Here is a 26,657-nt window from a genome sequence, read left to right as displayed (position 1 = left end):
AATGCCAAACATCATAAATGTAAGAATTCAAATAACATAATAAAACTTGTGCCAGGAAATCCAGAATTGGACTCCAACTCCTTGCCCGTATAGGACTACATAAGCAAACAATCACAGTATAATCTTATTTATCCAGTTCTCCTTTTTTATCTGTTTTTGTGCCTTGCCAAAATTCTATATTGGAAACTTATTTGGGCAGGTACTATGGTTATCTATTTTTCTGTGAGTTACGTAGTATATCAGTGGGTGTGGTAGAAATAAAGACAATGTTATATTCAAGCCCTGATTCCCTGATGCCTTGCATGTATTAGATCACTTCCACATGTACAAAATGGAATGTAAGAACATAGGAACAGCTGTACTGGGTAAAACAGGCTATCTAGTGGGCTTTCCTGTCCTTATCATGAGCATTTTCTTAACCATCTTCTCAAATATGGCCATCGGGTGGTTTTACTGTGGCCATGAAAGGTTGTTGTACAGAGATGAATAGAGCCCTGCATATCCACAGATATCTGCTTCATATCCGTGGATATGAGTGGATAGTGGAGCAGATACCAATGCAGAGCTCTCTCTTCTAGAAAGGGGAATGCAGGGGAAAGAGGGAAGAGGGAGAAGGCAGGGAAAGGATGCAACAAGCTCTGTGCTAAATGGAATGCCACCCCTGCTTGGTCCCCCTCCTATCTGGTGAGTACTGACCTGCAGAGTCCTGGCCCCGGGTCCCTGCTGCTTCTTACTCTCAATCCCTACTTTTGTACTGTCTGCCTCTTTTTGGCAAGGCACCACCCTGCCCCCTCTTCACTCATCTCTGCTCCCTTCCCTCTCCCCTCCAGATGGTTTGCTGTGTGGATGCAAGTAAAATCTGGATTGCTGATTGTGGATCAAATGATGAGTTGATCCTGATAAGGATGTGGATTAGATGTAGATCCACATTTTTAATTCATCTAGAGATGAATAAGGGAGGGGTCTCAGCAGTGGCCCTTCCCTGCAGTGCCCAGGGACTTCAGCCCCATTGCTCTGATTCAGCTAAAGCAGGGCTGAGCAAGATGCAGCTCAGGGATTGGATGGAGCCGCCTAACATTTTGATCCAGCCCACGGACTACGTCCAGCTGCTTAATATTTATATCCTGCTGCCCATGCCACCAAATGTCCAGGCGGTGGATCAGGCAGCAGGATCCAATTTAAATGGCCCATGGCTCATAGTCATGGTGCTACCATTGTAGGAGCCAGAACCACAAGCCTTTTAAATAGCTGCAGCAATCCCGGGCAGCAGTCCAGCAATGTGGTAGTGGCAGGGGTCTATAATGCCAATGGTCACGTACTCAGAGAGTTTTTCCAGTCTTTTTGGGAGCAAGGATCCATTCCTCAGGAACTCAAGGATGCATCCATTGTACATCTCTATAAGAGGAAGGGCAATCGACAGGTATGTGACAATCATCGGGGAATTTCACTGCTTTCCATCACAGGTAAAATTCTTGCAAGAGTGATGTTAAATCGTCTGGTCACTCATCTGGAGTGTGGCCTCCTGCCGGAGTCACAATGTGGCTTTCATAAGGGCCACGGGACTATTGACATGATCTTTGCCGCACGCCAACTTCAAGAGAAGTGTCAGAAGCAGAATCGTGATCTCTACACAACCTTTGTTGACCTCACGAAAGCCTTCGACACTGTCAGCCGACAAGGTCTGTGGAGGATCATGTCAAAGTTTGGCTGCCCCCCCAAATTCATTCAGATGGTACGCCAGTTTCATGATGGCATGATGGCCAGAGTGCTAGACAGTGGAGAATCTTCTAAGGCATTCCCAGTCACCAATGACGTCAAACAGGGCTGTGTACTTGAACCTACACTGTTCAGCATCATGTTTACTGCTATGCTGAATGATGCCTTCCAGGACAGTGTTGCTGGAATAAGCCTTAAGTACAGAGTGGATGGGAAATCTTTTTAACCTGAGGAGACTTCAGGCTATCACCAAAGTGAAAGAGACTGTTCTGAGAGTTTTCTTGTTTGCTGATGATTGCGCCTTGTATGCTGGCTCTGAAGCAGAAATGCAAATTAGTGTGGACAAGTTCTGCACAGCTTGTGACAACTTTGGACTCACCATTAACAGCAGAAAGACCGAAGTCATGTATCAGCCTGTCCCTTATGCACCGTACACAGAACCCACAATCACAGTCACAGGGCGGATGCTACAGGCAGTGGACCAGTTTACCTACCTTGGCAGCACTCTTTCCCATGCAGCTAACATTGACATAGAAGTCACATGCAGAATAGCGAAGGCAAGTTGTGCTTTTGGTAGACTGCACCCCACTGTATGGGAACGTCGAGGAATCAGCCAAGCAACAAAACTGAAGGTCTACAGAGCCGTGGTACTCACCACCCTCCTGTATGCCTGTGAAACATGGACTGTGTATCGGAGGCACGCAAGACAGCTTAATCACTTCCACATGACTTGTCTTCGCAGAATATTACACATCAGATGGCAAGACAAAATACCAGACACTGAGGTTCTCTCTTGAGCAAGTTTACCGTCAGTCTACACTCTGCTGATGAGTGCACAGACTAGATGGGCAGGTCATGTCATTCGTATGCCGGACGAACGTATACCTAAGCAGCTCCTTTTTGGGGAACTCTCTACTGGTAAACGCTCACGTGGTGGACAGAGGAAACATTACAAAGACACACTCAAGGCCTCCCTGAAGTCGTTCGGAATTGATACAACCACCTGGGAATCGCTGGCACACAACCGCCCTGCCTGGCGTAGTCTCATCCACAAGGGATGCCAAGCTCTCGGAACAAAGCGCATCTCTGAAGCACAACACAAGCACGTGCTGCGCAAGTCCAAAGCTACCAGCGCAATGATGGCAATGCCTACACATGTCTGCCCGACATGTTCCAGGACATGAATGTGCGGGACTGGGAGATGGGTTGGAAATAGGGGGGACTACGGCCTATAATGGCAAGGAGAAAGGAGGGTCAGGGCACAACAGGGAGGCAAGATCAAATCAGTATCTTAGATGCCTATATACAAATGCGAGAAGTATGGGTAATAAGCAGGAAGAACTGGAATTGCTAACCAATAAATACAACTATGATATCATTGGTATTACAGAAACCTGGTGGGATGGGACGCATGATTGGAATGTTGGTATGGAAGGGTACGGCTTGCTCAGGAAGGACAGACAGGGAAAAAAGGGAGGAGGGGTTGCCTTGTATATTAAAAATGTACACACTTGGACTGAAGTGGAGATGAATGTAGGAGATAGCTGTGTAGAGAGTCTCTGGGTTAAGCTAAAAGGGGTAAAAAACGAGGGTGATATCATGCTAGGAGTCTACTACAGGCCACCTAGCCAGGTGGAAGAGGTGGATGAGGCCTTTTTTAAACAATTAACAAAACTATCCAAAGCCCAAGATTTGGTGGTGATGGGGGACTTCAACTATCCAGACATATGTTGGGAAACTAACACAGCGAGGCACAGGCTATCCAATAAGTTTCTGGACTGCATTGGAGACAACTTTCTGTTTCAGAAGGTTGAAAAAGCTACCAGAGGAGAAGCTGTTCTGGATTTGGTTTTAACAAATAGGGAGGAACTAGTTGAGAACTTGAAAGTGGAAGACAGTATAGGGGACAGTGATCACGAAATAATAGAGTTCATGATCTTAAGGAAAGGTAGAAGGGAGACCAGCACAATTGAGGTAATGGATTTCAGGAAGGCAGATTTTGATAAGCTCAGAGAACTTGTAGGTAAGGTCCCATGGGAAGCAAGACTGAAGGGAAAAACAACTGAGGAGAGTTGGAAGTATTTCAAAGGGACGTTGTTAAGGGCCCAAAAGCAAACAATTCCGCTGTGTAGGAAAGATAGAAAATATGGCAAAAGACCAGCTTGGCTTAACAAGGAGATCTTGCATGATCTCAAAATAAAAAAGGAGTCTCATAAAAAATGGAAATTAGGACAAATAACAAAGGATGAATATAGGCAAGCAACACGGGAATGCAGGGGCAAGATTAGAAAGGCAAAGGCACAAAATGAGATCAAATTAGCTACAGGCATAAAGGGAAACAAGAAGACCTTTTATAAATACATTAAAAGCAAGAGGAAGACCAAGGACAGGGTAGGCCCACTGCTTAGTGAGGAGGGAGAAGCAGTAACAGGAAACTTGGAAATGGCGGAGATGCTCAATGACTTCTTTGTTTCGGTCTTCACCGAGAAGTCTGGAGGTGTGCCTAACATAGTGAATACAAGCAGAGAGAGGGTAAGTTTAGAAGATAGGATACACAAAGAACAAGTTAAAAATCACTTAGGAAAGTTAGATGTCAGCAAGTCACCAGGTCCTGATGAAATGCATCCCAGGATACTCAAGGAGCTGATAGAGGAGGTATCTGAGCCTTTAGCTATGATCTTTGAAAAATCATGGCAGACAGGGGAGATTCCAGAAGACTGGAAAAGGGCAAATATTGTGCCCATCTATAAAAAGGGGAATAAGAACAACCCAGGAAACTATAGACCGGTCAGTTTAACGTCTGTCCCAGGGAAGATAATGGAGCAGGTAATTAAGGAAATCATATGCAAACACTTGGAAGGTAATAAAGTGATAGGGAATAGCCAGCATGGGTTTGTGAAGAACAAGTCATGCCAAACTAATCTGATAGCTTTCTTTGATAAGATAACGAGCCTTGTGGATAAGGGAGAAGCGGTGGATGTCATATACCTAGACTTTAGTAAGGCATTTGATACGGTCTCGCATGATATTCTTATTGATAAACTAGGCAAATATAACTTAGATAGGGCCACGATAAGGTGGGTGCATAATTGGCTGGATAACCGTAGTCAGAGAGTGGTTGTTAACGGTTCTAAATCCTGCTGGAAAGGGATAACAAGTGGAGTTCCTCAAGGGTCTGTTTTGGGACCCATACTGTTCAATATCTTCATCAATGATGTAGATATTGGGATAGAGAGTACGCTTATTAAGTTTGCAGATGATACCAAACTGGGTGGGGTTGCGACTTCTTTGGAGGATAGGGACATAATTCAGAATGACCTTAGCAAGTTAGAGAAATGGTCGGAGGTAAACAGGATGAGGTTTAATAGAGAGAAATGCAAAGTGCTCCACTTAGGAAGGAACAATCAGTTCCATACATACAAGATGGGAAGCGACTGTCTAGGAAGGAGCATGGCAGAAAGGGATCTAGGGGTCATAGTGGACCACAAGTTGAATATGAGTCAACAGTGTGATGCTGTTGCAAAAAAAGCAAATATGATTCTAGGTTGTATTAACAGGTGTGTTGTAAGCAAAACTCGTGAAGTCATTCTGCCGCTCTACTCTGCACTAGTTAGGCCTCAGCTGGAGTACTGTGTCCAGTTCTGGGCGCCACATTTCAAGAAAGATGTGGAGAAATTGGAAAGGGTACAGAGAAGAGCGACAAGAATGATTAAAGGTTTAGAGAACATGACCTATGAAGCCAGGCTTCATGAACTGGGCTTGTTTAGTTTGGAAAAAAGAAGATTAAGGGGGGACATGATAGCGGCTTTCAAATATCTAAAAGGGTGTCACAAGGAGGAAGGAGAAAATTTGTTCCTCTTGGTTTCTGAGGACAGGACAAGGAGTAATGGGCTTAAAGTGCAGCAGGGGAGGTTTAGATTGGACATTAGGAAAAAATTCCTAACTGTCAGGGTGGTCAAATATTGGAATAAATTGCCAAGGGAGGTGGTGGAATCTCCCTCTCTGGAGATATTTAAGAACAGGTTAGATAGACATCTGTCAGGGATGGTGTAGACGGAGCTTGATCCTGCCTTGAGGGTGGGGGGCTGGACTCGATGACCTCTCGAGGTCCCTTCCAGTCCTATGATTCTATGATTCTATGATTTGGTGCCCAAATTGGCCTGATAAGTCATCTTCAGACACACTGTATTAAATCTCAAAGCACTTAGTGGTGTTGAGGTCTTCATCGACCATGATGGACGAACAACTCAGTGGCAGGGACTGGAGCTGGGAGCCCTTTACTGTGTTTTTAATTCAAAGCCTCTGGTCCGAGAACTCTGGGGGGAGCCTAGTCCTTAGCCCCACCCTTTCCTCCCCAGTTCCGCCCCTTCTAGGGAGGAGGGGAGCCAGACTGTGACCACATAGAAAAATTCATTAAGTGACTCCCCTGTGAAAATTATTGCCCACCCCTGAACTAGATGCTCTGGCAGTGGGATTCAGTCCTCCCCTACCTCCAGCTGTGGGCCTCCAGGCTGCAGTGCCCACCCCCACCACCCTGTCTCCAGCTGTGGGACTCTGAGCTTCAACAGGAGTGGCCTTACTGGGCAAGGGGCAAGGAATGGGATGAACGGGTGCGTTTAGATAGCAGTGCTATTTTGGGATACTTCCAGTATCCCAAAATAGCATTTTCCACATCTTGACAGCACACCCTTTATTTCCAAGTAGCTTTCGAACTAATGGGCATGCTATTCCTTGTTCCACGAGGATTAAGGGACATTTCAGAATAGCTCTTTATTTTGAAATTTGGTGCTGTTTAGACAAAATTAACTTGAAATAATCTACGTAATTTGCATAGTTCAAATTGAGTATCTTATTTCGAGTTAAGGGTGCAGTGTAGACACACCTTAAAGCTCTCAGGAGGTGCCCAGCACAATGTGCAATGGGGGCAAAGGAAGCAGTGGAGGCCACGGGCACCAAAATATAATGATACATTATTTTTATTATTGAGTCTGAAAAAAACACACCCTCCTGTAAAGGTCCAAGTCAGCAGGAGGCAGTGCTGACTCCTGCTATTGTCTGTTAAAGTCCAATTTTCATGTCACAAGTTTATAACTAAGCAGTTTATCATGCCCAGCCCTGGGTCAGAGTGGAGTGGAAAGCCAACAGTTTACAAGGGGGTTTGACAACAATTCAAGGGTCCACCTGAGTCCCAGCCAGGTGAGGGTCAGATCTCCTAGCTGGTGGAGAGCCGACAAATGCAGGAGTTTTGCCTCTACAGTGGGAGCTGACAGTGGTAGTGTGGCGGCCATTGGGTCAGTGGAGATCCAGGCCACAACACGGTGACAAAGTCTGTGGGTCAGTGGGGATCCAAGCCACAATGCGTTGTTCACCCAACTTCCATCTCCTCAACCGCTCCGGAGTCGGCAGTTCCTAGGCTGCTTCCCAGTTCACCCTGGGGGCCTACCTAGCTCAGGTGCTGTGTCTTGAGGTCAGCTGGGGATGGAGATGCTGGCAGAGTGTCCATTGGTTCTTGCTCTGGCTCAGGCAGTGGCCAAGGCAGACTGGTCCAGTTGCTGGGGCCCAGTGGAGGTCCTTTTGATGAGTCTTCGGGTCATGGCAGTAGTCTCTATGTCCCAGGCAAGTTGTCAGGGGCCAGCAGGCTTCCTGGTGGCCCACCCAGTCCTCCTGTCGGGCACAGCATAGCTGGGTCTTTCACTGCAGGAGCAAAGGCCAAGTGTCAGGCCTGTTCAGCCACTGGGCTCCCACTGAGCTCTGAGCTCTTATACCCCTGCTTCTGTCTTCCTGCTTCCTGTGGGTGGGGCTAGCGAAGGCTGAACCTGCCTACAAAGGGGTCTTAGAGGGCCCTTCCTCTTCCAGGTCAGAGGGAGGCCATGTCGCTGTCCCAGACTGATTACACCTACATAAATCAAATATAACATTTTAACACACATGTGCATGTTTATTTGTTTTTCCTACATTTAATTAAGTATTTCAGGGAAATCTGTCAGAGTAGCAACACACTGAGGCCACCCAAAAATTTGTCACGAGAACACCTGATATAGGGTAAGTCTATGCAGAGATTTAAAACCTGCAGCTGGCCCAAGCCACACAACTTGGCTCATGGGGCTGTTTCTTTGCTGTGTAGATTTCTGGGCTTGGGCTGGCGCCTGAATGGGTGGATGCTCCCACTCTGCTGGGGTGTAAAGTCCAAGCTCCAGCCTGAACTCAGAGGTCTACACAACAGTGAAACAGCCCTGCAGCCTGAGCTCCATGAGCCGGAGTCAGCTGGCATGGGACAGCTCAGAGTGGTCTACAGACTTCACCAGGCCTTGCGGAAGGTATGTGGGGAGATGGCTCTGAGCCATTGGAAGGGGTGGAGTCCTAGGTGGAAGGGGCAGAGCTGGTGGCTAGCCTCCTTCAGCACCACCCCAAGTTTTGGCAGTGATTTCAAGGATCAGGGGCTCCAGCTACTGCTATTGCTTCTGTAGAAGTGGCTGCAGCTAAGAGCCCCACATCCTTTTAAATCACTGGGCCCAAAGAGCGCTACCCCTTTTGCCCTCTCCCTCACTTAGTGGCTCTGGCCAGCTGAGGTTTTTCTTCGCTGTGTAATGTCCCTCCTCAACATTCTTTTATCTAAGCATAGCTCTTGCTGTTTTTCGTAGAACTGTCTCCCTTTAAAAAAAAATTCCGGCTGTACTCTTGGCTACAACAATATGACTGGCACGAGTGCAAAATGGGTATAAAACACTGTCACCCATGTACGTGAGAATTCTGGGCTGGTAGCACTTACACCCACTTCGCACTTCATGTGAGATGCTCCACAGCATGCGAGGCAGTCGGAGAGTCTAGCTGGCAGCGTTCGTGTCACTCTCTGGAGTGCTCGTGTGTTGAGTGCTGCAGACACATTAAACTAGATGGGCCTGCTTGTGGCTGCAGCAAACTCTTTTCTTTGGTGCCTTGTGAGCTGCACTTGGGGATGGCTGTTCCCACTTTCAGCTCCCTTCCTTTGGTAAGAAGAAGGATGACATTGATATTAGAGTTGTGCATATATACACCCTGCACTGAAGTTATTTAAACTGATTGATTGTGTTCTCTGGCTGGGTGTAAGTAGAGGAGCCAACAGCCTTGCCACGCCCTGGGCAAGGTCGGTGGGGGGGAGGAAGCTCCGTGCTTGGAAGGGGAGGGTCCTTGGGCATAAGGGACGGGGCGGGGGAAGCCAGCCCTCAGCACCACCCGGAGCCCACTGCATCATGTCCTTTCCCCTCAACCAGCCCTTTAGTGCCGCCTGGAGTGCACTACATGGTGCTCTGGCAGTGATTTAAAGGGCTCAGGGCTCTAGTTGCCGCTGCTGCATAGTCAGGAGCTCCCGGCAATTTTGAATTACTGGATCCTGGAGCAGCTGCCTCCTTTGCCCACCCTGTTAATGGGTTTGGGTGTCAGTCAGAATTGTCAACAAGACCCTTTCAAAAGAAACAACAGTAAAGCACTATTCAGTGGTACAGAACAGTTTACACCTCAGTTTGTGCCTCAGTTTGTGAAATAAATCAAACCTACAATATATCCTACTGTTCACTAAAAGCCTTAATTCAAAGCTTGTTAAATACCATTTGAGGAAAGATAGAAAATATCACAGTACTTGCTATTTCCCACCCGTTTTGCAAGAAATAAAAGTAAGTTAGAAGGGAAGCTTTATGAAAGAAGTTTGCTTTGATTTTAGGGCATATAATTGCCTTATCAGACCAGACCCTCTGGTGCCATATCCCATGTCTGTCTAGATGCCCATACTAGATACTTCAGAGGAAGGTGCAAGGACCCGTCCTGTGGACATAAAATAACCTGCCATAAAAAATAGTTTTTTCCAAACTCCAGGTAATAAGTATTTGGCTCTTGCCATTAAGAAGAAGACTGATCTCATATCGATTTTTATCCTATCACATGTGACCTGTATTAGAGTTTTCAAGGCTGAGAGTAATCCTGGCATATTCGCTAGCAGAAAATGGTGTGAGCATGCCAGCTAACTCAGGCTCATGGGGCTCTGGCAACCCTCTGAACTTTTCCAAGTTCACTCACTCATTACTGGGACAAATTGGCAATCCAGGATATAGACATGAATGATCTACCCATGTGAATAAGGGAAGGTTCAAAGCACCCATTCTTTAGGACTTCTCTGCAGTTACCCACTGGGAGAGAGGGGATTTCAGTGGTGTTTGATTCTGACAGCGGTAAACCTCTTTCCGAAAGAGCTCTTTTGGAAAAAGGCATGTGTGGTTGGGGAAGAAGCGGTTATTTGAAGGAAGAGGCCTGCAGGAAAAAGCAGAGGTGCCCTGGTGGCCACTCCATCCACAGTAATCACAACTTAAATGTGAGATAGCGTCCAATGAATGTGGATGCTATCTTTCAAAAAGCAGATTGCTTTTTCGATGCGCTTTTGCTATGTGGACATTCTCTTTCGAAAGAAGTTTTTCCAGAAGATCTCTTCCGAAAAAGCTTCTTCCAAAAGAAGCCTGCAGTCTAGACTTGGGGTATGTCTACACTGCAGGGTTTTTCTGGGATGCCTCTGGTATCCCGGAAAAACTCTGTTGCATCCAGGGAACATGTTTGCTCTTCTGATTTTTTTTGCGGAAGTGCAAATGTGCTCTTTCAGAAGCCCTGTCTTTCTCATTTCATGAGGAAAGAGGGACCTTCTGAAAGAAGGGGATTTTCCAAAATTTGGCCCAGTGTAGATGGGCCAAATTTTAGAAAAGCCTCTTCTGAAAAAAAAAATCTGAAAAAGCTGTAGTGTAGACCTAGCCATAGTCTCAGAGGCAGCTCAGGGAAATGTCAGAGTTATGTCAGTGGAGGAAATGAAGAGTGGTGTGCTCTGGCAATCTTGGCTTGCAAGGTGGCTACCTGGTCCCTTAGCTGGTGCCCGATAATACATGCTATGTATCTAATAAGGAGCAACTCAGAAGCATTTTATCAGAGAAACCTATCTTCAAGCAAGAATTTTGCAGATAGTCTGACACTGTAATTCAGAGATGTGAATTTATATATGAATGAAATGTGGTATCTCTGATAAATAAGCTTTGCCCTGTGGAAGCTAATTTACACAGCCCATTTGTTTCCTTGAAATATAGTTGGCCACCCTTGCTATTCAAGCTTGTTTGTCTTTTAAGCACAAGTGTAGAATGACTGTACTTGCTTGTCTAACACCTGTGCTTCTGAGTGAGAAATGATCCCTTACAAACACCTATCAATCTTTAGCTGCAAAACTAATGAAGCTGCACACAGGGCAGAATTAAGATGCATGGAACGCAGGCAGCACATTAAAAAAATCCTACTTCATTGGAAGATGGCAAGAGGAAGGAAAGGGAGACAGAAGATTACAGTGATATGCGGTCAGGCCCCCAGGACATGACAAGTTTCAAGTACAGGGAGTAGGTAAAGAGGGGTTGGAGTCAGCACAATCCCATTATTAAACCATGTGGATGGACTGATTTTGGTTTAATTACATCATGGCAGAGATGAGCCCAACCCAAAAACCCAGAGCTGAACACTTTGGCTACGTCTAGACAGGCATGATTTTCCGCAAATGCTTTTAACAGAAAAGTTTTTCCGTTAAAAGCATTTGTGGGCACGGACGCTTTTCCGCAAAAGCACTTTTTGCGGAAAAGCGTCCATGCCAATCTAGACACGGTTTGGCGCAAGAAAGCCCCGATCGCCATTTTCACCATCGGGGCTTTTTTGCGCAAAACAAATCTGAGCTGTCTACACTGGCCCCCTTGCGCAAAAACATTTCTGGAAAAGGGCTTTTGCCTGAACGGGAACGTCAAAGCATTTGTGCAAGAAAGAATCAATCTCAGAGCATTGATTCCCCACTGTAATTTAGATGCAACACCAGGCCTTGTCTATATTACAGTGTCCCATTGATCTAAGTTATGCAACTTCAGATATGTGATTAACATAGCTGAAGTCTATGTACATAGGACTGCTTGCCACAGTATCTTCACCATGGTAAGTCGACAGCTGATGCTCCCCCATTGACTCCGCTTACTCTTCTCATTTTGGTAGAGTACCAGAGTTGACAACAGAGTGCTTGGCAATTGATTTGTTGCAAGATGTGATAAACGGATCCCTGCTGGATTGATGACTGCCCATCGATCCAGCCTATAGGGAAGACATACCCTCAGAGATATATTAGAGCAGAAGTGGAAGGATAAAAACATTCCAGAAAGACAACATGAACTTATTTAACTGTTTTTATAACAGAAAAGTGGCCACAGTATTTACAGAATTAAGATGAATACCACTATAGCTATGTAACTAAGAAAGTCTTTGTAATGAAGCAAAAGTGTTATGCATTGACCTTAGAAGGAGGTATATAATAACTACATATCAGCATATTTATGACAACGGAAGATAGGCACAGTAAGTTCATGGCTGAAAATCTTCAAACCCCAGGGTATACAAAGATTGTCTCAGGTATAGGCTAATGTCCTTTGATTGATATAAGTTCCTATTTAATAAGCCAGAAAAGTATAGTGATTAAACTTGCTGATTACATCATTACTTGCTGGATTTGGGAGGACAAACACTTTAAAACATTCAAAGACCGTACTGTTTTTTTCTGTGAACTCAAGAATTGCACAAGGCAAAGTAGGATGAAACAGACTCTTAAATACATAAAATAACACATCAGTTTCAAAATCAGCAATAAGCCATCATTTACTGGGTTGTTTTTTTCTATGGTAAACTGGACTAGTGTTTCTATGGCAAGCCATCCAACTATTAAATAGCATATAAGATAGACAACACACATTTTGCCCTTACTGGGGTCTTAATCTTACTATGAAATGTGTATATTACCATAGCATTATCTACTATAGCACATTTGTAATGTGTCCAATATCATAGTATCCATGTACCATGGTTTTTGACAGATTAATCCTTTCCCTAAAAACTATTGACAAGAAATGACCATAAATGTAAAATAATCCAGAGGTCATCTGTTTCTGAGGGTATGTCTACACTACAGCGCTAATTCGAACTAATTTAGTTCGAATTAGTTAATCTGAACTAAGCTAATTTGAACTAACGCGTCTAGAACTAAAAACTAGTTCGAATTAGTGTTTTGCTAATTCGAACTAGCATGTCCACATTAAGTGGACCCTGAACAGGGCTTAAGGATGGCTGGAAGCAGTGCTGGCAGGGCATCAGAGGAGGACTTAGAGCTTGGAGATGCTGTCTCAGGCTAGCCGAGGGCTGTGCTTAAAGGGTCCCGACCCCCACCCTGGACAGACAGTTCTCAGGGGTGCCCCGCTTGAAAACCAGTCCTGGCTTGGAGTGCCCGGAGTGCTCACACTGGGCACATCACACCACTCGGCCATCAGCCCGGCTGCACTTGCCGCAGGCTGCCATCTGGGGAGAGGGGGCAATTGGGGGGCTGCAGGAGAGCTTCCACCCCCAGAAGCCCGCAGAGCCAGCCCAGTCCTCCCCATCAGGGGCTCGTGCCCCATTCCTCCCTCACCTCCTTCCACTTACCCTTCCCTAGCCCCTTTTCTTGATGTACAAAATAAAGGACAATTGTGTTCAAAAATGGAATCTGTCTGGCAGCTCTCCTGCCCTAGACGGCCACCTTCCTGTGCTTAGTGCGGAGATCATGGACGAGGTCCACGATGTCCGCACTAGCCCAGGCGGGTGCCCGCCTCTTGCGGTCCCGGGCAAGCTCCCGGGAGCCGCCAGCCTGGTCCCGGGAAGAGGGGGAGGGCTGGGGGGCATCGGGTGGCTGGCTCGATCCGTGCCAGGTGCAGGGTCTGCTGGCTGGGTGCTGGCAGGCTTGCACCTGGCACGGGCACCGTAGCCAGCCCATGCCCCTTTAAGGGGTCCGGGGCCGGGAGGGGGGCATAGAGTTTCCCTGGTGTTGGCCAGAGTGGCCACCAGGGAAACCTGGGAAGCCTTAGCCTCCCACTAGTTCGAATTAAGGGTCTACACAGCCCTTAATTCGAACTAGTAAGTTCGAACTAGGCTTAATCCTCGTAAAATGAGGTTTACCTAGTTTGAACTAAGCGCTCCGCTAGTTCGAATTAAATTCGAACTAGCGGAGCGCTAGTGTAGCGCCTATTAAAGTTAGTTCAAACTAACATCCGTTAGTTCGAACTAACTCTGTAGTGTAGACATACCCTGATTGAATAACATCTGGAGTACAGTGCACTGGAACTAGAGCTTTCGTGGGGTTGATATAAATTTGCAACAGAACATGCAACAAGAATTGCCATGTCTTTGCTCGTCACCAGCACTTGGATGTCACTCCTTTTAAATATTCAAAAATATCCACTTTCAGACAACTGAAATTTTCAAATAACCAAAATAATGTATGAAAACAACAAACACTCAATCCTTATCCTACAGAGAGGTTCAAGGTTACCTAGCTAATCAATATATTAATTGTTCACAATATTATTGGCTTTCAGGAAGTAAGGACTCACAATTCACAAAGATTCACAAAGAATAAAATTGTGAAGCATGTAGAAGAACATAATTTGTTGGACAAAAGTCAACATGGTTTCTGTAAAGGGAAATCCTGTCTTACTAATCTATTAGAGTTCTTTGAAGGGGTTAACAAACATGCGGACAAGGGGGATCCAGTAGATATAGTATACTTGGATTTTCAGAAAGCCTTTGACAAGGTCCCTCACCAAAGGCTCTTGTGTAAATTACATGGCCATGGGATAAGAGGGAAGGTCCGTTCTTGGATTGAGAACTGGCTAAAAGACAGGAAACAAAGGGTAGGAATAAATGATAAATTTTCAGATTGGAGAAGGGTAACTAGTGGTATACCCCAAGGGTCAGTCCTGGGAGGTGTCCAGATCAGCTGCTAGAAGTGGGCCTCATCCTCCTTGATTGGATCCACCTGGTCATCTCCAGCCTGATCCTGGCCTGCATATTTATTCCTGCCTCTGGAAATTTCCACTACATGCATCTGACGAAGTGGGTCTTTGCCCACGAAAGCTTATGCTCCTACACTTCAGTTAGTCTATAAGGTGCCACAGGACTCCTCGTCGCTTCCATAGAGAATATGTTTGGGGTTAAGATCATTATGATAGTCATCAGAGCATAATTCTGGCTAATTACGTAGGCAAGCATTTTATTTGTATTTAGAAACATCCAAATTGTCAGCATATACCCAAGCCTGGTTTCTCGCTAAACATATCAGATTTTAAAAAAATCAGAAGGGAGAACAGGAAAATTGATTGTACTTATATTCTGGGGTTTAATTCTTGCTATACATTGAAAAAAAAATCTTATATCCCGGGGGGGGGGGGGGGGGGGACTGACAACACTAGCAAAAGGCAGACACAAGGTCGGGAATGATTATAATGTCTTTGGGTATATTATCCCTACCAAATTCCCTCTTTCTCCTTGGCTCAGAGAATCCACCCCAGGTTTTCTACAGATCTTATTCCTTGTTAAGACAAGCGTGAGAATTTAGTCAACATTGTATGGATATATACACAGAACAGTGTATACAATCAATCTCTGCAGCTCATGGTTTCTCATATTGTTATGACAGTGCTCTTCCATCGTCAACTGCTAAAGTATAACTAATCCTTTCTTGACTAAGACTGTCAAATTTGCAGTAGTTTTATGATACTGTAAAATGTTCACAAAGAAATCAGCTCACCCTTAAAATGTGAATGTGGGCTGCAAAGGTAGGTTTTGTAGGACAATGTCTGATTGTGGATGGATATTTAGGGAAGGCTGATGCCAAAAATCATCTGACTCCCACCTCAGCTGGGAATTTTGTTAAACTTCAAGAAAACTTTGGTGTTTAATAGTAGTTCACCAGCCATTTACTTTAATATACAACTTTTTCTTGACTGCACAGCCTATAAGTTACACATAGAGTCTGTCTGATAGATAGAATGTTAGCAGTTCAACAACTGCTAAAAAGAGAGTTTAACAACTTATCCTGCTTTTCACATTACCTCTTAACATAATCCCTCTTCTTTTAATTAGCTGTGTGTTCCATGCAGAGATAATGCATTGCATAAATAATACATTATAATGCATAATGTTATGCTGGGGTTGGGTAATCACACCACCTCACTGAAGCTCTTGGGAGTGTCAGATGCTTCCCATTCTGACTACAAGAAGCAGCAATTAAATACACCTTTATTGAGTAATAGTGTCAACAGTGGAAAACTACTCTGAGGATTAGACCATAAACTAGTTTGGGCACTGGCTAAGACATATGATCCAAAGAATTTCCAGGGGTCTGATAGAGACAGGGGAAGGACATTTATTTGATTTTAGCTGTGTCTCTGGGGATATGTCTTCACTACAAAGTAAACTCAGGTGAGTGGCACAAGGGTATAAACACCTGGGTTAGAATACCCCAGGTCTGGGCTTTCCACTGAGAAGCCTTGCCTGTGTTACTGTGTACTCAATATTTCTGCAATTGCCCATTGTATGGCTGGGGAGTATTCCATAGTTCTTTATGCAGACATACCCTAGGATTCTTTTCTAGTCAGCTGTGGGAGAGGTGGTTTGTCTTTCCCAGGGAACTGTGGGTAGAGTATGCAAGGACTATCAACACTCAAGTGATTTTGCCTGGAACCTTATGGCAAAGTGGGCAGCTTCCAGCCTTAACTAATCTTCACACTAGCACAAAACTTTATTACTCCAGGATGTGAAAAACAACCACTGCTGAGTGACATAAATTATACCAGCATAAGCACTTATGTGCACAGCACAATGCCGATGGGAGATGCTCCATTTCTTGAGCTGGGTTTTATTATGTTGATGGGATAGCTCTCTCCCATCAGCATAATGCAGCTACACCAGTGCTCTTATGGCCACACAGCTGCCTGGGTAAAGCCATGCTGCCTTAAGTTTCTAAGGGTGTGTCTGGACTACAGAGTTTTGTCGACAAAAGTGGACTTTTGTCGACAAAACTATACCTGCGTCTACACTACCGCTGAGTTCTGTCGACATAACGTCTACAGAACTCAGCAGTTTTGTCGACGCTGGTAAACAACATTTTACAAGGCATAACGCCTTCTGTCGACAGAGTTTCTGTCGACAGAAGGTGTTATTGCATGTAAACTGTCCTTTGCGTCTACACTACCATGTCGACAAAGCAGCTTGCTTTGTTGACAGAACTGAATGTAGTGTAGGCGCTCTTTGTCGACAGAAGTTTTGTCGACAGTATCTGTCGACAAAACTTCTGTCAACAAAAGCCTGTAGTCTAGACGTACCCTAAGTGTAGACATAACCTAAGGCTTTGTCTATACTGGCAATTGAGAGACAAAGCTTTTGCCATTGAAAGTACTAGTGTAAACAGTGCTTTGTCAGCAGAAGTGCTTACGTGCCAACAAAGCAAAGACCATTAGTAGGGATGGAAGATTTTTGTGCTCAAAGGTGCCAACAGTGTTTACACTGGCTGACTTTTAGTGATATGACTGTGTAGCTAAAAGCTGTTAAGTGTAGACAAAGTCTTGGTGAAAGCAGAGACTTGGTTCAAACCACCACTCAGCCAAGTGGATGTCAATGGGACTAACAACCAAAGTAAAAGCCCAGGTTAATTATTCAATGAAGACATACTGGGTATGTAGGGATGTGCACATATGCAAGTATGCAGAGAACAGGAGAAACACTAGGGCTACGTTTAAATTGGCATGATTTTCCGCAAATGCTTTTAATGGAAAAGTTTTCCATTAAAAGCATTTGCGGAAAAGAGTGTCTAGATTGGCACGGATGCTTTTCCGCAAAAGCACTTTTTGCGGAAAATCGTCCATGTCAATCTAGATGCGCTTTTGCACAAAAAAGCCCCGATCACCATTTTCACGATCGGGGCTTTTTGCGCAAAACGAATCTGAGCTGTCTACACTGGCCCTTTTGCGCAAAAGCTTTTGCTCAAAAGGGCTTTTGCCTGAATGGGAGCAGCATAGTTTTTCCGCAAGAAGCACTGATTTCTTACATGAGATCATCAGTGTTCTTGTGGAAATTCAAGCGGCCAGTGTAGACAGCTGGCAAGTTTTTCCACAAAAGCAGCTGCTTTTGCGGAAAAACTTGCCAGTCTAGACACAGCCTAGGAGAATATCTACACTAGGAAAATATTTCAAAATAACTTATTTTAAAAAAATAACTCCCAAAATAACTATTTGAAATAGCGTGTCCATACTACAGGGATGCCCCAATATTAGTCCAAGGCAAACTCCCTGAGGGTGCATCTACACTGTTCTCTTATCTCAAAATAAGTTACACAATTGGAGCTACACAAATTGCATAGCTTATTTTGAGTTAATTTAGAAATAGTTTATTTCAAAATTTGGTGCTGTCTACATAGAGCACTATTCTGAAACATCCATTAATCCTTGTGGAATGAGATTGTACTATTACATGGATGTTGTAATAGTGAGCCCGCTATATTTTGAAATAATGGGCTTGCTCAAAAGATGCAGATTAGCTATTTTGGGGTACTTCTAGTATCCCAAAATAGTTCCACAGTGTAAACGTAACCTTAGCGTGGATGTGCTACGTCAACTTAGAGCCCCCAGAAGCACTGGGGAGTAATTACTTTGAATGACTCTGGGGAGTAGTCATTTCAAAATAGCAGCAGTGGAGCATCCACACTACTGCGATTTCAGAATAACTATTTCAAAATAAGCATTATTCCTTGTGGAAAGCAGGAGTTATTATTTCAAAATAACCAGCCCCTTATTTCAAAATGACAGGTGTGGTAATGTGGATGCTCCGCTTGTTATGTCAAAATAAGAGGAATAGAGATAGAGATGTAGCCGTGTTAGTCTGGGGTAGCTGAAGCAAAATGCAGGACAATGTAGCACTTTAAAGACTAACAAGATGGTTTATTAGATGATGAGCTTTTGTGGGCCAGACCCACTTCCTCAGATCAAATAGTGGAAGAAAGTAGTCACAACCGTATATACCAAAGGATACAATTAAAAAAAATGAACAAATATGAAAAGGACAAATCACATTGCAGAACAGGAGGGGGATGCAGGGGGGGGGAGGAAGGAAGGTAAGTGTCTGTGAATTGATGATATTAGAGGTAGGGAGAGTGGGATGTTTGTGAGTTAATGGTATTAGAGGGGATAATTGGGGAAACTATCTTGGTAATGGGTGAGATAGTTCAAATGTTTGTTGAGTCCTTTTTGGAAAGTGTCGAATTTTAACATGAATGACAGTTCAGAGGATTCCCTTTCAAGTGCAGATGTAAAAGGTCTTTGTAGCAGAATGCAGGTGGTTAAGTCATTGAGAGAGTGTCCTTTCTGGTTAAAATGGCAAGAAACTGTTTTCTCTTTGTGATCTTGTCTGATATCTGTTTTGTGGGCATTGATCCTTTGGCGAAGTGTCTGACACGTTTGTCCAATGTACATAGCAGACGGACACTTTCGGCACATGATAGCATAGATTATATTTCTGGATGCGCAGGAATATGTGTTCATGATCTTATAACTCACTTGGTTAGGTCCAATAATGGTATCAGCAGAATGAATATGTGGACAAAGCTGGCAACGGGGTTTGTTGCAAGGGAAGGTACCAGGGTTGGTATTAGTGTGGTATGTCCTGTGGTGGTTGGTAAGAATCATCTTGAGGTTAGGTGGTTGTCTATAGGAGACTATGGGTCTGTCTCCCAGAGCCTCTTTGAGTATGGTATCCTGTTCCAATATAGGCTGTAGTTTATTGATAATGTGTTGGACAGGTTTAAGTTGGGGGTTGTAGGTGATGACAAGTGGTGTTCTATTGTTGGTTTTCTTGGGTCTGTCTTGAAGTAGATGGTTTCTAGGTATTCGTCTGGCTCTTTCAATTTGCTTTTTTATTTCTCTGGGTGGGTAGTTGAGGTTTATAAATGCTTGGTAGAGATCCTGAAGCTTCTGGTCTCTGTCAGTGGGATTAGAGCAGATGCGGTTGTATCGAAGGGCTTGGCTATAGACGATGGATCGTGTGGTGTGTGCTGGATGGGAGCTGGATGCATGTAGGTAACTGTATGAGTCGGTGGGTTTTCTGTAGAGAGTGGTGTCTAATTTTCCATTGTTGATTTGTACGGTGGTGTCCAGGAAGTGGATCTCTCGTGTAGAATGGTCCAGGCTGAGGTTGATGGTGGGGTGTAGGTTGTTGAAATCTCTATGGAATATCTCCAGTGTTTCTTGGCCATGCGTCCAGATCATAAAGATGTCATCGATGTACCGTAGGTAGAGGAGAGGTGAAAGGGGACGGGAGTTGAGGAAACGTTGTTCTAGGTCAGCCATAAAGATGTTAGCATACTGTGGGGCCATGCGTGTACCCATGGCTGTGCCGCTGATCTGGAGGTATAAGTTGTTCTCAAACTGGAAATAATTGTGGGTGAGAACAAAGTTACATAGGTCTGCTATCAGGCTGGCAGTAGTGTCCTCTGGGATAGTGTTTCTAATGGCTTGTAATCCATCTTCATGTGGGATGTTGGTATATAGAGCTTCTACATCCATGGTGGCAAGGATGGTATTATTGGGGAGGTTATCGATGTTTTGTAGTTTCCTTAGGAAGTCAGTAGTGTCTCGGAGATAGCTGGGGGTATTGGTTACGAAGGGTTTGAGAAGAGTGTCTACATAGCTGGATAGACCAGTAGTGAGCGTGCCAATACCAGAGATGATGGGACGTCCGGGGTGCCCAGGTTTATGGATCTTGGGAAGTAGATAGAACAATCCTGGTTGGGGGTCAGAAGGTGATTCTGTGTGGATTTGTTCCCGAGTAGCTGTGGGGAGGCTTTTAAGGAGACAGTGTAGTTTCTTTTGGTATTCCAAGGTGGGATCAGAGGGAAGAGGTTTGTAAAATGTGGTGTTCGAGAGTTGTCTGGTTGCCTCCTGGTTATAGTCTGCCTTATTCATAATGACCACAGCACCCCCTTTGTCAGCTAGTTTGATTACAATGTCCAGGTTGTTTTTGAGACTCTGGATGGCATGGTGGTCAGTGCGGCTAAGATTGTGTGTCACTTGTTGTCGTTTGCTAATAATGTCAGTCTGTGCGTTGTTGCGGAAGCTGTGTATATAGAAATCCAGATTGTAATTCCGACCGTCAGGGGGAGTCCATATAGAATTATTTTTCCTTTGGTGTTGATAGGGGGGATCTGGTAGGTCAGATTGATGTTCAGTGGTGGTTTGGAAATATTCTCGGAGACGGAGGCGGCGAAAAAAAGCCTCAAGGTCACCACAAAAATGTATCCAGTTTGTGGGGGACATGGGGCAGAAAGAGAGACCCCGGGACAAGACAGACTTTTCTGCTGGATTGAGTTTGTAGCTGGAGAGGTTAACAATATTATCCGGTGGGTTGAGGCAGTTGCTGTTGTAGCCAGTGGTATGGAGCAGGTTAGAAAATTTATTGTCTTTTCTTTGTTGTAGGGAATAGAAGTGTGTATAGTAGATTTCTTGTCTGGTGGAACAAAAGTCTTGCAAGGTGTCAGTCGGTGTGGATGTTTGTCTTGAGATGAGATGATCTAAGTTAGAAATGTCATTCTTGATGGTTTTCTGTTTCTTGTATAAAATACTTATCAGGTGGTTTCTTAATTTCTTGCATAGTGTGAGGCAGAGTCTTTCACTGTAGTCAGTGCAGTATGTTGTTCTTAATGGAATGCTCTTATTGTAAAATAAGAGGAGTTATTTTAAAATAACTCCCTAGTGTAGACCAGGGCTACAGAAGCACAAAAAGAATGCAGATAGGATGTCCAACAGAAAGTCAGAGAAGCACTTGTAGCAGGACCCTGAGAGAAAACTAAGAAAGAGAGCTTTTCTATTTATATTGTGCCCAGGGAAACAGGACTCTGTGCCTATGTCTACATTGCAGTGCTATTTCAGGATACAGGACGTATCCCAAAATAGCTACTCCGCATCTTAACAGCAAGCCCATTATTTCGAAATATAACTGGGTCACTATTCCGACATCTCTGTAAACCTCATTCCACGAGGAGTAAGGGATGTTTCAGAATAAAATAAGCTATTTTGAAATTAACTTGAAATAAGCTATCCATAGCATATTTTGAGCTACGGGTGCAGTGTAGACGCTCCCTGTGTGTATACTCTTTGTAAGTAAAGAAGGCTGCCTCAAACCCACATCATACCACAAAAGGAGTAACAATAACAATCACCATCCAACCACATTGATATATAGGAAACCATAAACTTTATACATTTATTCAAAGGAAGATTCTCTCTTCACATTAACATTCACACACTCCTAACTAAAATATTACTGCCTTCACCAGTTTAGCCTGCAGTTCTTAGAGGATGTATTTCTGACATGTCTAACAGGACTGAATAAAAATAGATCACTCAGGCAATCTATTTATCCAAATGTCCAACCTATATCACATAGATACCTGGAACATTTTTTGTCTATCCTGTTAGTCATCTTTTCTCTCTTTTCCAGCACAATCAGCAATACATATGCTGCTGTCCTGTTGTGTCAGAATGGGGTTTATAGAAAATTTGACCATTAAAAAGTACATTCAGACCTCCCTCCCCCCTAAAAAGAGATGCTCTGCACTGGGTGAAAAGTAGTGGAACATTTTAGGATTTCCTCTGTAAAAAGCTTTTTTGGTTCCAGCAGATGGCATGCACTCATCAAAATATGCTGCACTGTGCTCATAAATACTGCTCCAAGGAACAGCTGTCAAAAAAACAAAACAAAACAAAACCAAAAAAAACAACCCCCACCAAAAAAAAACAAAACTCGTGCACGCTAGGCTTTAGGACCTAAAATAATTTGTCACAAGAGATTCCATTATGCTACACTTAGCTTCAGTAATCTCTTTAACATATTGCAGGAAGGCAGTGTTTCTCACAATGAAATTTCTTTTGTTTTTTTAGAACCTAACCCATGTGGCTTTTAACAAGACCATGCTTTGGCTCTAAGCAACTCTGTGAAAGGGCTATTGTCTTTGACCTATTGTGATTACATCAGTGTTTAGCTTTGGCTATAACTGTATTGTTTTCACTTGTACAAGCAAGAAAAAAAGCAAGTTTTGGGGAAGAGACCAAAAAAGTGGTGGGAAGAATCTGGAGAGGGAAGAATTTTAGGATAAGGTGCATGATGTGATGATGACTGAGAAGACTATTGTCATTCATCCTGCAAAATTAGAGATACTGAAAGCAAGTATCTATATTAAAATAATGCTGTCTGTCCAACATGCTAGGCTGTTTGACAATTGCATATTGGTGAATCCATTTGAAGCTCCACTAAACTCAAACCTCACTGTGAAAAAAAGATCCATTTTGAACTTATTTAAGGATTCCTTAAAAGCAGCGGTGGATTTAGGGCAGGGCGAGCGGGGCGGCTGCCACGGATCCCGCACTTTCCGAGGCCCCACGCATGTGCTGTGGCACCACGGTACATGCATCGTGTCAAAGCGGGGGCCCCGCGAAATTATGCTGCCCGGGGCCCTGCGGCACTGGCCTGGGCCCCGTGGCACTCTCATCCGCCCCTGCTTAGAAGAAGTATTAGAAATCAATGAAATCCCATCACTACCTAATAGTCTAAGAGGAATGAAAAGTCCATTATGGTGAATGGAAACAATCTGGGACTATAACTTCAACCCATTAATCTGTATTGTGGCATTATTTCACACATGGATCACTCATAGAAAACCAGGAATTCATATCAGCCATGTTTTGGTAGGCATAGGTTGCAATTCTACCCACAATAATTTGTCAGCTTACTCCACCCAGATAACATTGAGCAGCAGTAGTTTTATAATGACTAAGTCCGGATGGATTGATATAGTGCTGGATAGTGAATTAACTGCTTGATGTTGACTCACTGGTGAGTATCACTCAGATGAAACCATATGGAATATAATACATTTTCAACTTACATGTTCTCTTTCACTGACTGCTGAAGTCGAACCAAATTTCATGTGACCTGTGACCTTTCCAAATATTAAAGCAAAATATCCAAACATGAAAGGGTGACCTGTGACCTTTCCAAATATTAAAGCAAAATATCCAAGCATGAAAGGGTCAGCAACCCCTCCCCTGAAACATTGCCCTATTTGAATTATACTTGTTTTGCTAGTAGATTGCTATGAACAATGGAAAAAACACAGGCATATAAGACTCAGGGTACCTGTGACAAGGTAAAGGTGAAGCTGTTTGCTAAGGGTTAATCATAGGTTCTGGGTGGACATGGAGCTGCTGGAGAGGTGAACTATAAAGGGAAGGGAAGATGGAGGTAAGAGGAAGGGATGTACTTCTGTTCTTTGGTTGGCTAGAGCAAGAAAAGCCCCTTGTATTATTCCCCAGGTTATGTCAGTCAATTGAGTTTTGGGTTTTTTGTTTTTTTTTTGCTTTTGTTTTGTTCTAAGGTCAATAAAACAAGCCCAAGCAAAGGGTCTTAAGAAGATTAATAAAATTTATGTCCTTTCGCTGGCTAGTGAAACTTCCTACCAGCTCACAGCATCTCATAACATAGTGCATGACTGCACTACTAGGCTATATCTGCACTTGCAGAGCGTCTACACTGCACACACATTCTTGAGCAACTAAATTTACAGTACAGCGTTGGAAAAGAAGGCTTCTTCTGGAAGAGTTATTCTTCTCCTCATGAGGAATAAGCCTTTTTGCACAAGAGCTCTTGCACAAGAAGGCAGTATGGTCAGGAAACAAGGATTTCTTGCGCAAGAAACCCCTATGGTTAAAATGGCCATCAGAGCTTTCTTGCGCAAGAGTGTCCACACGACCATGGACACTGTTGCGCAAATGCACATCTCTTGCACAAAAGCACATGGCAGTGTGGACGCACTCCTGTGCAAGAATTTTTGCACAAGAACTCTTGCACAAAACAGTTCTTGCACAAGAAGCCTGCAGTGTAGACGTAGCCCTAAGGTATAAGGATTTCCTGAGCCTAATGGGGGTTTGAGCAGTGCTATGAGAGCCATAGGTACCCTTTGAAAAAGGATACCACCAGTGCATATCATGTGGGAACAACGACAGTTTCCCCAATAGCTCCTATTTTCTCCACTCTTTGACACATATCCTACCTCTGCAATAATCTATCATCTTGTACATTTGTAAGGACTTTGATCAATTGGCTTGAGATCTTCTTTACAAAGTGTCCAGCCAGAGGCATGCCAAGGACTCCTCAGTCCATATCTGTCAAGAATATCATAAGCTCCAGAACTAAACATATTTTAGAACTTTGAGCTCTTATTCAGTGTCTACTCATGGGCTACGTCTACACTGGCATGATTTTCCGCAAATGCTTTTAACGGAAAAGTTTTCCGTTAAAAACGTTTTCGGAAAAGCACGTCTAGATTGGCAGGACACTTTTCCGCACAAGCACTTTTTGCGGAAAAGCGTCCGTGGCCAATCTAGATGCGCTTTTCCGCAAATAAGCCCCGATCGCCATTTTTGCGATCGGGGCTTTTTTTGCAGAAAACAAATCTCTGCTGTCTACACTGGCCCTTTTGCACAAAAGTTTTTCGGAAATAGACTTTTGTCCGAACAGGAGCAGCATAGTATTTCCACAAAAACACTGACAATCTTACATGAGATCATCAGTGCTTTTGCGGAAATTCAAGTGGCCAGTGTAGACAGCTATGGTCAGAGAATTAATCTTTATGGACCATTCTACTGTTTCTAGTATCTACCCTCTGAGACCATCCACAACAGGCACGCCCAGGAGTTTCCACAATTCCTAACTTCCCTCATGTCTCACAACTGTTTTAAGGACGTCTGGTCACTATTCTTGAAAAAGTTGCTAATCAAGCATTATGTCCCAGTCTTTTCTTCTGTGCCACCTGGCACATCCTAGAGGCCGAGGCAATTCCTTGCCTTTGAGTTTCTGAGTATATAATTAGATAGTTTTTGCACTTCAAGACACATTGTCATATTAACAAGATGATGCATGTTTAATTTAGGGATGTTAAATAGCAGTTAGGAAGCTAATTGAGTAGTCAATGGAAATTAATTGATAAGAGTTTGCTGTGGCTCTGCTTTTTAAATGTAGATTAAAAAGCAGAGGTGCAGTATGTGGGACCCAGTGTGATCCGGGACAGCTGAGTCCTGGCTCCTGCCTAATGCCAGACACTGCGGCTCTGCTTTTTAAATGTAGTAGGAGCCTGGATAAGCCTAGGCTTATTGGGTAGTCGACTAGTCGCTTACATTCCTAGTTTAATTCTTCAAGGACTCCATGTTGATCTCAAAGCTTAATTATCATGGTTGTTAAGCATTAGGTCCTGACTTTTGTGGTAGAGTGTTACCTATTTTTCTGCACAATTAATTATGAAGCCTCATCATAAATCTGTCAGTAAGAGGGGAGTGTCACACATGCACTAGTAAAATAAAATGTGTCATAAGCTTTATTGCAATCTATTGCACAGCATGGTTTAAAATGCATTAAACTGTTTGCTGTTTTGTGCAGATAGTGATGATAATGTGTATAAGACATAGAAACGTTTCTTATGTGGATATTCTACACCAGGGCTACTCAACTTTGGAAGCCCTGGGAGCCATAATGATACTTACAGCACATGCTGAGGGCCACAACTTAAGTGTGGTAGCATATATATGCAAATAGCTTCTTTCACACTGATGGGCATGAATACAAAGATTAAGGCAAGACTATACACAGCACGCAAACCCCATTTAAGTCAGTTCTGCTGATATTAATAAAATGCAATATTTACCTGATTTCCACCCATATGGCAGCACTTGTAATGAGCAATGACAGTCCAGGAATTTAACTACTAAAACACATAACAACAGAAGACTATTGACTACTTTTTTGTTTTGACTCCCACACACAGGCCACGTGTTGAGTTCCGCGTAAACCCACACCCCACCATGGGCTGCAAACTAATGGGCTGCGGGCCGTATGCAGCCCATGGGCTGTATGTTGAATATCCCTGTTCTACACCCTGCTTGTACAAAAAGCAGAACTTAAGGGGCACTTTAGGTTGTAGAGTTCAGAGCAAACCTTTGCAGTATTACACC

General features: G+C 43.9%; 1 protein-coding gene across 3 annotated transcripts in view; it reads left to right on the top strand.

The window, feature by feature from the left end:
* SLC1A2 (solute carrier family 1 member 2) overlaps positions 1–26,657 on the top strand; it is a 131,216-nt gene that overhangs the window by 51,537 nt on the left and 53,022 nt on the right. The window contains exon 1 of one of the 3 annotated variants that reach the window (XM_075927481.1): positions 7,916–8,033. The exons of the other annotated variants lie outside the window; for them this stretch is intronic. Coding sequence (XP_075783596.1) covers positions 7,966–8,033 — 68 coding nt within the window. The 5' untranslated portion in view covers positions 7,916–7,965. Of the gene's footprint in view, positions 1–7,915; positions 8,034–26,657 lie in introns of those variants that run through there. 3 annotated transcript variants of the gene reach the window in all.

Source organism: Pelodiscus sinensis, chromosome 4 (genome assembly GCF_049634645.1).
Source record: "Pelodiscus sinensis isolate JC-2024 chromosome 4, ASM4963464v1, whole genome shotgun sequence".
NCBI lineage: Eukaryota > Metazoa > Chordata > Testudines > Trionychidae > Pelodiscus > Pelodiscus sinensis.
The sequence above is the reverse complement of the archived record's forward strand: the minus strand, read 5'-3'. Positions and strand labels throughout refer to the sequence as shown.